This window comes from Phyllostomus hastatus, unplaced genomic scaffold, assembly GCF_019186645.2.
Source record: "Phyllostomus hastatus isolate PE091 unplaced genomic scaffold, TTU_PhHast_1.1 phas_contig_1, whole genome shotgun sequence".
NCBI classification, from domain to species: domain Eukaryota; kingdom Metazoa; phylum Chordata; class Mammalia; order Chiroptera; family Phyllostomidae; genus Phyllostomus; species Phyllostomus hastatus.
Window position 1 is genome coordinate 39,502,739 of NW_025333498.1, and position 12,841 is coordinate 39,515,579.

At 34.4% G+C, this 12,841-nt stretch overlaps 1 protein-coding gene across 14 annotated transcripts in view; it reads left to right on the forward strand.

The window, feature by feature from the left end:
* ORC4 (origin recognition complex subunit 4) overlaps positions 1-12,841 on the forward strand; it is a 74,445-nt gene that overhangs the window by 54,477 nt on the left and 7,127 nt on the right. For all 14 annotated transcript variants that reach the window (XM_045831308.1, XM_045831299.1, XM_045831347.1 and 11 more), the window contains 5 exons: positions 2,387-2,560; positions 7,573-7,659; positions 11,138-11,246; positions 12,392-12,487; positions 12,578-12,645. In XM_045831308.1, coding sequence (XP_045687264.1) covers positions 2,387-2,560; positions 7,573-7,659; positions 11,138-11,246; positions 12,392-12,487; positions 12,578-12,645 — 534 coding nt within the window. The remainder of the gene's footprint in view (positions 1-2,386; positions 2,561-7,572; positions 7,660-11,137; positions 11,247-12,391; positions 12,488-12,577; positions 12,646-12,841) is intronic.

Sequence of the window (12,841 nt, forward strand, 5' to 3'; positions counted from 1 at the left end):
TTGATAAAAGTCACTAATAGTTTGTGTTTACATTTATGATTCCATATTTTGAAAATGGGATCAACTCAGAATGATACTATTTTAACTTCTTAAGTACACACCTTTGGAATAAGGCTCATTTTTCTTTTTTATAGTTCTTTGTGTTTTTTAGAAAAGTGTAGTTTTTTACAAAGTCACCTTTCAGCACTGCTTTTTCTAGTGCTGTTTCTTCTATGGAGTGGCCTTTTCTGTCCTCCTTCCCCAGTGCTCCAGAGCTTATGATGTCTGCCTTTATAGTTAGCCCCCCTGTAGATGTTTCTCCTCATATCTTATTCCTCCTTGCCAAAAGCATCATCCTGTCATAGGGGTTAAAGCACCTTTCTTCTTGCTATAAAAATCTTCCTTTGCGCCCTGGCTGGTGTAGGTCAGTGGATTGAGCGCAGGCTGTGAACCAAAGTGTCGCAGGTTCTATTCCCAGTTAGGGTACATGCCTGGGTTGCAGGCCATGGCCCCCAGCAACTGCACATTGATGTTTCTCTCTCTCTCTCTCTTTTTCTCTCTCCCTTCCCTCTCTAAAAATAAATAAATAAAATATTTAAGAAAAAAATGTTTCTCACACACATCAGTGTTTCTCTCTCTCTCTTACTCTAGCTCCATCCACTTTCTAAAAAATTGAATAAATAAAATATTTTTTAAAAATCTTCCTTTGCCCTGGTTGGTGTGTAGCTCAGTGGATTGAGTGCTGGCCTGTGAACCAAAGGGTCTGCAGTTCGATTCCCAGTCTGGGGCACATGCCTGGGTTGCCGGCCAGGTCCCCAGTAGGGTGCGTGTGAGAGGCAACCATACATTGATGTTTCTTTTCCTTTCTTCCTCCCGCCCTCTCTCTAAAAATAAATAAATAAAACGATTGTTTTAAAAAATCTTCCTTTGGTTGGAAGTGGCAGTGGCAAATGTTGTTGACCCAGGGAAGGAGCAAATAAAGGGTCAGTAGCTCCTTAGCAATGTTATGAGAGTCTCTTTTTTATTTTGATATGTCATTTTCAAACAAGTACATAAGTGTCTATGTTTATAGGGGAAAAGCAAAAAGACAGATGGAGTGGTGTCTTTGCCAGCAAATAACCTCTTCCCTGTGGAAGAAATGCCTTTTTTTTTTTTTTTACTGACCTCTTTATTCCCCCATTACCAATTTCTGTCATTACTGTTCACCACTAAAATACTTTTTATATTCATCTTTCTTCCCCAAATGTGGGTTCTTAGTTATTGCTTGCATAGTGTGTTTGCTTACATAGCCTTTCAGCCACTTACCTGTATGAGTGATGTAGAACTGCTCCTTAAGAGAAAGTAAATATATAATATTCCTTTCTCTAAATTTAACTTCCTTTTTTAAGCTATAAAATTATTCCAGGTTTTTCATTCACCCTCTTCCCTCCAACCCCAATCTATTAATCTTTCCTGTTTTCCTCCCCAAACTGACCATGATCCCATTTTGAGCCCTTGAATTCTTTCTTCTACATAGTTGATTTCTTAACCTAGTTATTAAATGAAAATCACCTGAGTAGATTTAAAAATCCATATTTTTGGGCCTCACCACAGCTTATTTTTTTAGCTTTTTAATTTTAGAAAATTGACAGTAAACTTGATTTCTAACTTTATAAGGAAAAATAGCACTTTTCCTTATAAGGAAATTTCCTTTATAAGGAAAAAATAAGGAAATATAAGTAGTTTCTAAAATATCACTATGAAAAGCCAGAGGACAGTCAGTTACCGCTGTCATGCTCTGTTCTGCCAGTTTCCTCTTATGCAATTTGTTCCTTTAGTCTAGGTGGCTTCAGCTTAAATTGTGGGTGTTTCAGTGAATGGAACTTTTCTCCATTACACATGCTGCTACTTGAGTCTTTGTTGCATAAAACAATAAAGATGACATTTACATTTTTATGAATGTACTCAGTATTTCTATTATCTTAATTTTTATCTGAATTCTTTGTAGATGTACAAAATTCCTTATTAACACACTTAATGTTACTATGACATAACTATTTAATAATAGTTAAATATTTTTAGCAATTATGGTAGGTCTTAGAATGTTAAAAATTATCTGAAAATAACATGGCAGGTAAATGACATCACTAGGCCTACAACTGCTTACAAGTGGATTAAAGTAGTATGCATAACAGAATTTTTTAAAGGTTTGGTTAATTTCCAAGCCATACTCTCTTAGTTTTACTGCCTTGTAACCATAAAGAGATCAAGGGAATAATTTGAGATTTTAGAGGCTTTCATAAATTTTTTTATGCTTGTGTATTATAGGATATGCATGGCTAATTACAAGTGATAGTTTAAATACTTATAACTAACATTGATATTTTTTGTAACATGCATCTTACTGGAATTTCTGTTTGTTTTTAAGGATATTTTGGAACTCTTAGAAAAAAGAGTGAAGTCACGATTTTCTCATCGGCAGATACACTTAGTGAATTCATTTGGTTTTCCACAGTATCTTAAAATATTTAAAGAACAATTATCTCTGCCTGCAGAATTTCCAGATAAGCTTTTTGCTGACAAGTGGAATGAGAATGTTCAGGTAACCTAGAACAAAAGTAATAATATTTAATGTAATTTGTGTGTCTTGCTATACCATTTGAAAGCAATTAAAACTTACTAATATTTAAAATGTCTAAATTAGCACAAAGCTTCTAATGTACTGTGTGCATATATTTTCATCTCAAAAGACTGTTGAAACATCATATCTTTTGAATTTTTTCTCTCAAAAGAGCTTCAGTGAGATTTTTGTTTTATTTATACCTGATTTATACTTTATTTTCTTAATGGATTTCCGTCATAAAACTTAATTTTTTTATTTAATAAATTTAGCAGTATATTAGCCCAGTGATTTATACCTGCCTATCCATTGCATTTCTTTTCCTTCCAGTTCTCATAAAGAACTTGAGCTTTTGTCTGATTGTGTTTATTAAGAGGCAGTCTAGAGTATGGCACTTGTGGTTCTGTTACGTACATTGGTGAATTCCATGTTGGAGTCCTGAGGTTCTTAGCTACAGAGGCACCTTCACGTGTTGTTTTGAAGTTTTACTAAACCTGAGAAGTCCGTAAATTCACCTACATTTAAATTGAACAGACTAACCTGTGCAGACCATTATTATATGAACTTAACAAATTAGCATCAGTTTATCTTAGGCTGACAAAAAATTTCAGTTATGAAGGAGAGGAGGTTTAATAACATAATTGAACAATGTTGTTAGATAAATCTCACATAGTAAAATCTTTCAAAAATATGGGTCCTGTGAAAGTGAAAAGATTGTTTTATGTTAAAGCAATATTGATTTTATTCTTAAATAACAATACCAAATTAAAAGTGAGAATTCTGTATTTATATTTCTCTTAAATCTATCTTCTCATTTTTGTTGAAGAATAATTGACAAGTTGAAAACAGTATATGGTGTACCACTTGATATTTTGATATACATGCATTGTGAAATACCCCAATCAAGCTATTAAACATATCCATCATCTTGCATAGGTATAATTTCTTTTGCATGTGAGAAAACTTAAGATCTATCCTCTAAGCAAATTTCAAGTGTACAGTACTGTATTGTTAACCATAGTCACATCAGTGTACTTCTTCATCTCTGGAACTTACTCATCTTTCATTACTGAAACTCCACTCTTGTTTTAATAATAAAATATAGTTCGATCATGTAAGTATTATAATTTTGACACGTTTTATTTTTTAATTTAAAAGTTCATTGAACAAATTTAATCAGTGGTAAGAATACAAGATAAAAGGTAGAAGTTTCCCTCAAATGACAGCTTATTCTTTTTTTTTGCTACAGAGTAGTTACTTGGTTTATAGCCATTTCAGACTTTATGTACATACTAAGCTTATATTTACATAAAATGTTCAAGCTCTTATTTTTTCTAAGTATATGGAATTATATGTAAAAGTGGCTAATACTATCTTAAAATTTAGATATTATGCCATGGTATAAGTAGGTGTGGGTCCTCCCTTCTGCCCTCTTCCTGAAATTAGACTTGCCTGGGACTCAGATATTTGTTAGCTCAGGCAAGTTTTCTTTGACACTTTAACTATAAGATTCCATTTTTTAGGAACACTGTACAATTGGTGCTCCCACATTGTCCCTTCTTTTACCAAGGTCTGGAGTGGATCAGAGCTCTGGCCTCCTGGTCTTTGAATCTACTTCTGAGTGAGTCAGAGACTTTCACATTCTACAGCTCTTTAACTGATATCTTGTTACAATAGTGTGTTTTCTGACTGCATTAAAGATTCAACTGCGGTCTTTCATAATGTTTAAATTTGTGCTATCCCAGGGCTTTTACTACTTCTTTCCTCAGATGACTACATAGCCCAGGTTGTACTATGCCATCATCCATCTTTCTGTGCTTCCCAGACATGTTACATTCTGATCATCTCAGTGGGTATATAAAGGAAGTAGATGATGGGCGTTATCGGTGAAGCATAACTCAGGATTACTCAGAAAGTTGGGAATGATGTGGTAGTAGAGGGGCTGACCCTTAGGTTTGTGGTCCATTTTTTTGCTGGTCCTATATCACTGAATTTAGGGGCAGGTGGTAGGAATGAATGTTTCAGTACTAGTCTATTTTTTTTTTGACAACCTTGTAGTCTTTTTATAAGGTAATACGAGTGACACTGGAGTGTGTCTCTCTTAGTTCTAATACTTTTTTAAAAATTCTAATCATTTTTCACCTCCTTTTAGTATTAAAATGAACTTCACTTGAAAAATATGTCAGCACCTTGGCCAGAGGCCCTGTCCTGTAGTAGGAGTCAGGTAGGGACTGCATTGAGGGAGCTGTCGTTTCTCTCAGTGCTGACTGTCCAGCAAGCTTTTCTAATTCCAAAGTTAAACCAAAAACAGTAGTTTAGATAACAAGTCACCTATGGCATCTCATTCAGGAATATCTTTAGGATAGTGTTGAACCTGGAACTCTGAATATTTTAACCCTGCTCCAGATGAGTCAAGCAGAGTGAACACTATCTCAGCATGGCAGTGTAAGAGAAGTAGATCCCTGTATAAAAGAGCATCTGAAAGAACCATAGCTAATGTTCCTCTAACAAAATTTTCTCAAGGTACTATTGCTAAGGGCAAGGAAGATTTAGAAGATTTACCTATTGTCTTAAACCTTCCCTGTTTAGTTAATAAAAGGTGAGAGGTTTCTGCAGGAAATGACTAGGAGATTTAGCACATGCACTGCTGCCAATAAGTTATCCCTAGAGCAGCGTGAGTCCTGAGATGCGAGTGTAATCCTGTAACATTCTGCTCAGAATCTACCTGAAGAAGGCACTGGCCAAACCCTGTGCAGTCAGCACAGTAAGAACTTCTGTGGTAGCTTTGCATGAGTTCATCAAGGAAAAGAAATACATCAGCTTCTGTGAACAATGGGAGATCTGCTTTATTTCTGGGAATTTCTCCCATGTTCCTGTAAGTGGTGATGTGAGTCCCTGTCTTACTCCCTTTACGTCATTTCTGGAGACAAATATAAGAAATTCAGTCACGTTTCAAAACCTAAGATGTAATATCTTCAATAATTATCATAATTAGTTAAATATAATAGGCATTCAGTAAGTGGTTATTGATAATAGCCTTATTCTCAGGTAGTTTATGTTTGAATTAAGGTGAAATTAAAAATGTGATGAGGTTGTGTTTTTTAATGTCTCAAACGTAGATCCTGTAAACTTTTTAAAAATCAGATTAATTATGGAAGCAAGGAAGTGATAGCCTTCAGAAGGAAAGGGAGTTGGATTCAGACCTGAAAAAAATAGAGAGATGAGCAAAAAGGCAGAATATAGAAGACTAACCCTTAGACACATGTTATTTTTTAAAAAGCAAATACTTAAAAAAAAAAACAATTGAATTCTGGTAGGAAAAACTCTTTCATCAATATTTTTGTCCCAGGGGATTTTCTTTAGTTTCCCTAAGTGCTTTGATTGTAATACATCAACTTTATATGTGACTTGGTTAAGAGTCAGAAATTTTAGAAGCCAGGACCACAGTTAATTTCCAGAAGTCTTTGATTTTAATTACTTTGCTTTATTTTGCGTTCATCTTTTGTATGTCCAAAGGATATTTGACCCTGTTTATAATAAAAAGGAAAAAGGTATGTACAGTAATAGCAAGTCCTTTAAAATAGAAGACCTAAAACCATAGTGTAAGGGTAATGGGAACTAGAACTAGGATAATATGTTTACTGAAAATGCAAAACTTTATTTCATGAGACTAGAACTTCTTCCTAGATCCATATCTTCTTAACAGTGGAAGAAGTAGAAAAAGCAGTTTTAGCTCTAGAAAATGAAGAAGTACATAGTATTTAGTTTTCTGGATTTGGGCCTTTTTTCTTTTTTTTTTTAAGAAAAAAATTCTTACTCTTTGCAGAGGATTTTTTAAAAATTAATGTCAGTCTTCCACAAACCTTTCTTGATTCTGCCAACTTTGAATTTACTTTTCTTTCATTAACCTTTCTTCTATGCCAAGTGTACCTTTCGTTACTTGTAATCCACTGCAGTCAGTTGACTCTTTTCTCCAAGTTTCCAAAGCTATTGGAAACTTGGCTTGTTTCCAAAGCTATTGGAAAGCTATTGGCTTGTTTCTTCTCAGAATATATCTTAATTATACAAAGTACTTTATACATTGTTGATCACCAGTGCCTCTTGAAGTTTTCTTCCCTAGGTTTTATTGCTCTTGCTTTACTCTCTTCTAGTGTTCAGTATCTTTCTGAATCTTTTAACTTTGCTTTTCTTTTTCCATCTGCTTCTTAAATATTGATAATCTGTTTCACTTCTTGACCACATCTCTCTTCACTTCTGGGGCATTCTGTATGCTGTGATGTCATCTCTGATTTTTTTCTTGTCCCTCTCAAACCCTTTCTTCTCCACTTTTCGTCTGTTGTGTCTCCATTGAACATATCTTTTATGTCTTAATTCTCTCCCGTCTTCACACCACTTTAATTCAGACCCTCTTTGTCTCTTGTATGAATAGTTAAAATTACCTCCAATTAGGTTGTCCTGCCATTTCTTTCTCTACAGATTGCTTTGCCAATAACTGAAACTCAGGATTACATGCCTACTTATCTTCTGTCACTGTGCCACAATCTTCCAACGTTACTCATGCTGTTCCTTATGACTGATACATCCTTTCATCTATTTAACCTATTGGCTCATACAGTTTAAGCATTATGTATATAGCCTTGTTTTCCCAAGTATAGCAGCTCTGATTTTCTGTTGTGTTTTGTGCTGCATTTTGAACATCCCACTAGTATCACTGTGTAGATGCCCTTTTCAGACTAGAAATTTGTGGGTAGCAAGGATTATGCTTTATCTTTGTGTCAAATAATGTAAAGGGATGAGAAGAAAATCAGTAGACTGAAAATTTGATTTTGACTTTTGTATTCTGAGTAAGAGAAGCACCTATTTGATGATGAATAGAATTAACAAGGTAAAAAAAGGAAAGAATTAACAAGGTATACCAACTAGTGAGGCACAAGGTTATATTTAGGTTTTAAATTACATTATTCCTTAATTCTCTTTTGCCCCCCCGCCCCCAGTGTCTCTCTGAAGATACAAGTGTGCGAGAAGTACTGCAGAAGCATTTCAACGTCAGTAAAAACTTGCGGTCATTACACATGCTATTGGTTTGTATTAGTTTTGTTTTTATCACTTATTTTATTTCACCAAGTAATTATGTTCCAATGGGAATTGATTAAACCTATAGGTGGGTTTGAGGAGAATTATAATGTGTACTACATGGAGTCTGCCAATCCCTGGCTGTGATGCATCTCTCCTTTTATTAAGTTCTGATTTCTTTCATCATTATTTTATAATTTTTATTACTCTGGTCCTGTTTGTCCATGTTTAAAGTGTATTCCTGAATATTTAATATTTTAGAGCATTTGTAAACGATATTTGATTTTTAATTTTGTTTTCAGCATGCTCATTGTTAATATACAAAAATGTGATTGCTTTTTTTATGTTGATATTGTTCTCTACAGCCTTGCTGAATTCCTTCTAGGAGTTTTTTAGATTTCTTGAGACAGCCATATCATCTGCAAATAGATTTTTTTCCATTTCAATCTAATACATTTTTTGTCCTTTTCTTAACTGCGATGTTTAGCACCTCTCATACTGTGTTGAGTAAGTGTAATGAGGGTAGACATCCTTGCCTTGTTTTCAGTTTTAGAGGGAAAGAATTGAGTTCTTTAGCATAAGTATGATGTAAGCTATAGGTTTTTTATATACGCTAGTTATCAAGTTACAGTAATTACCATCTATTTCTAACTTGATGATAGTTTATTGTGAGCGGATGTTGAATTTGTCAAATGCTTTCTCTGTGTAAATGGATATGATCTGTGATTTTTCTTCTTTAGCTTGTGATATGTTGGATTACTTTGCTTGATTTTTTTTTAATGTCAAAATACCTTTGTATACCTGGAATCAATTCCACCTAGTTATGGCCTTTGACAAAGTAATTATATCTCATGCTTAAACAGTGTCAATGAACGGATACTTTATTCTGAAAATTAAAATTCTCCCTTCATTAAGAGTATTTGATGTTAGCCCAGTGTTTTCTAGAAAATTATCTGTGGAGAATACCTTTCAAGGAAAACCACTTTTTGTTTCATGAATTTCTTCATACTCCCATTTATAAAAATAATAGGTATCTTTTACTAAACAGCACTTGAGTCAGGTAATCCAGTTATTTTACCAACATTATGTCTTTCTTTTTTATTTGGGGGTATTTTTGTCCTTATTTTTGAAGAATCTGAGGCTTTTTGTGGTTAAATAACTTACCCCAGGTCACATAGGTAGTAGATGACAAACCCAACTCAGATCCAAGGTTCTTTGGCTTCAAGCATATATCTACTTCACCAAGTGGCTCTGCTATGTTTACTTACAGATTCTCCTTCCCCTTTTCTGTTTTTACTGAGGAAATTTAAGGGTTTTTTTTTTAATATACTATCTCTCTCCTTAGCAGTCCCCTTCCATTCATCTAAATCATACTGCCATTTTCATTAAGAGCTGTCTTGATTATAAAGTAATTTCAGGATAAAGAATTTTTAGAGTAAGGTTTTTAGTCATTTATATACCAAAGTTAGATGTTATTTACTAATTTATGGAATATAGAAGATGCACACATACACCACATACACATGTATATTCATATACAAACACACTGCTCATTTTGAGAAAGTATCTCCCTCTCAAAATTGTCAACATGAAAAGTCATTATTTTGTGAATCTATTACATTTCTAATTTGAGGTAATGGCTTGAGTTTGTCTTGATTTTTCTTGTTTAAGAAAAGTTCTGGTATTGGCAGAAATTATAAAAAGAGAGTAAGTCTTAACGGAGATTAACTATAGTTTGGATAATTTTTCAACAAAAAAAATCAGGAGTTAGCTGGTGGGGCCCAGTGGATTGAGTGCTGGCTTATTAACCAACGGGTCACTGGTTCAATTCCCAGTCAAGGCACATACCTGGGTTATCAGCCACATCCCCAGTAGGTGATGCATAAGAGGCAACCACACGTTGATGTTTCTTTCCCTCTTTCTCCCTCCCTTCTCTTCTCTCTAAAAATAAATAACATCTTTTTTTAAAAAAATCAGGAGTTATGCATATAGGAAAAAAACACTATCATTGCACATCTGAAAATGAATTCCTGTTTACCTAAAATGTATGTGCAAAAAAAAAAACTTTAAACATTTTAGAAAAAAATCTAAGTGAATAAATACATTTGTAATCTTGAGGTAGGGAAAGATTTCTTAGAGAAAATGCACAAATCCCAAGCTATAAAAAAAAAGATGGATAAAGTTAACTACACTTATTTTTTAAAGGTCTGGACAAAAGATGATAGCACAGAATAAATGAAGTTGGGAGAGGATGGATGCAGTGCATGTGATCATCGGTACCATTTGTAATATTAAAGAGCTTCTACAATAATCAGTAAAAGAACGACCTAAGAATATGAGCAAACTAGCAAAGTAGCGTCTCATATAACCTATAATATACAACGATGTTTAACCTCTCCAGTAACAAGGGAAATGGGACAGTTTAAACTCTACATAAACACTACAATTAAACCTTTTTTTTCCTGCCAGTCTGGTGGGTGTCAAAGTTTATGTGTAATGGAAATGTGTCTGTGACTATTAAAAATTATTGCTGCTGATAGTATAAAAATGTGTAGGTATTTTAGAGAACAATTTGGCAAATTAGGTATTTAGAGTAACTCAGATGCATAAGAACACATGTACAGGATTGTTTATTTGCAGCCTTACCTAACAATTCTGAAAAAAGGAAATGGAAGGTGTCCATCAATAGGAAAAGAATAATTAAATTGCAAAGCAATATAACAGGAAAAAATGAAGAAACTAGAATTGACACCTTGAGGGTGACTTTATTATCTTTTTCGTTTTTTAACAATTAAACATAAGGTAGCTAACTTCTGTCTGTCACTTCACCCTGCTCTGGACTGGATGATTGGGTAGTTAGCAAGTTTGTACAAGTTACAGATCTGCCTGTGTGGTTTGGTCTGGGGCTTTAAATAGTATTCTTTCTTATTTTTTATCTCTTCTGCTTGCTCTACTCCTTTTTATATGTATTTTTTTAAAGATTTTATTTATTTATTTTTAGAGAGGGAAGGGAGGGAGAGGGAGAGAGGGAGAGAGAGAGAGAGGGAGGGAGAGGGTGAGGGAGAGAGGGAGAAAGAAACATCAATGTGCGGTTGTTAGGGGCCATGGCCTGCAACCTAGGCATGTGCCCTGACCGGGAATCGAACCTGCGATGCCTGGTTCGCAGCCCGCGCTCAATCCACTGAGCTACGCCAGCCAGGGCTATATGTATTTCTTTTGAGGAGTTACAAATAAACAAGATAAGCAAATGGGAGGGATAGAGAGAACAGCAAAACTTTTATGCTTTACATGTATAGTTATATAGCATATGAATTGAAATACTAAATTTTAATAGAGCTAAATATGAGAGAATACTTTACCCATGCATTAATATTTACTCTCATAAGAATAGACTCTCCAAATTAAAAAGTTTTGTTCAGTAATAATCCCACATTGCCAAAGTATATCTGTAAATTGTTTATTGTTTTTTGCTCTCCATTTCCCTAGATGCTTGCTTTAAGTCACATAACAACATCACACCCATTTGTGACTGCAGCAGATCTGATGGAGGCACACCAGCTGTGTAGCATGGACTCTAAAGCAAATATTGTACATGGTGAGAAACCTACTTGATTAATACAGGGTCCAGCAGAAGTAACGCCTGCTTGAGTGTTGTTGGTAGGGCAGTAATATGGGTATAATAGTTTATAGTTTTAATTTGAACATTTCACCTAAAGTGTTATGTGGTGTGCTTGAGTATGATATTGTCATGTTACAGAATTACATGCTTATGATTTTGTGTAAAAGATTTTATAATTAAAAATGGGTGTTATTTTTGCCGGACCCTATAGTATTTTTATAGATTTGCGTTTGTATAAAGGAGTGCTTTTCAAAATTATAATTAACATTTTGTATAGTGCTTCATACACAGAATACTTTTATACCTACTCTGCCTTTAACTCAGCCTTTTATAAAGTGTTGTCACTCCCATTTAAAGTAAAAGAAAATTGATATTCTCCTTCCCTTGCTGCATTGGAAATACAGCTAAGACTGTATTGCAGGTGTTCTTATTGAACCAAGTGCTACTGAAGATGTTGGCTTTTAGCCATTTGGAGGTTTACTTTCCCTTTTGTGAATCTAATGAACCTTCTTTTTTTTTTTAATATTTTATTTTACTTTTAAGCAAGGAGGAAGGGAGGGAGACAGAAAGGGAGGGAAACATCAATGTGTAGTTGCCTCTCGTGCACCCCCTACTGGGGACCCCTTTGGTTTGCAGGCAGGCACTCAATCTATTGAGCAGTACCAGCCAGGGCTAATAAACCTTCTATCCAGGAAAAAAAATTTAGATATAATTTCCAGGGATTTAGGGATTCTCTGAATAATCAAGAACCCTGTGTGATTTAAAGTTACATAATGAGTGACTACGCTTCAGGGTTTTTTTTGTTTGTTTTTGGTGTGTTTGTTTTTACCGTGGGCCATAATGGTACTTGATAATATTGTCTATAACGCTTCTAACATCTCTAAGTTCAGAAAAATCCTTCCTTTGCTGATATGAAAACTAAGCTCAGAGAAGTTGAGTATCTAGCTTAAGATTATATAGATAGTATTAACTGAAACACATTTGAACCTCAGTGTTCTTGACCTCTCCACCCCTCAAATCCATGGTCTTTCACTTTATCATTCTATTTGGAGATCATTTATTTCAATCTTATGTACCAGTAAGTAAACTACAATTCATAGTTTGTTTCCCTTTTGCTGTAGGTCTGTCAGTCTTGGAAATCTGCCTTATAATAGCAATGAAACATTTAAATGACATCTACGAAGAGGAGCCCTTTAATTTTCAAATGGTCTATAATGGTGAGATGAGACTTTGGTAGTTTCTTTCTGACTCTACCCTACCCACCTGCTTATTTGAAGGTACTGACATTGTCATTGCTTTTTGTCCAGAGTTTCAGAAGTTTGTTCAAAGGAAGGCCCATTCTGTGTATAATTTTGAGAAACCTGTTGTCATGAAGGTAAGATACGCTGTTATTTTGTGCAGGCAGGTATATTTTTGTATCCAATTTTATTGCCCAGTTGCCCTTGAACATACACAGCTGTTTGAACTTTGAGGGTCCACTTATATATAGATTTTCTTTCAATAAGTACTATAAATGTATTTCTCTTCCTTCTGATTTCCTTAAAATTTTCTTTATTCTGGCTTACTTTATT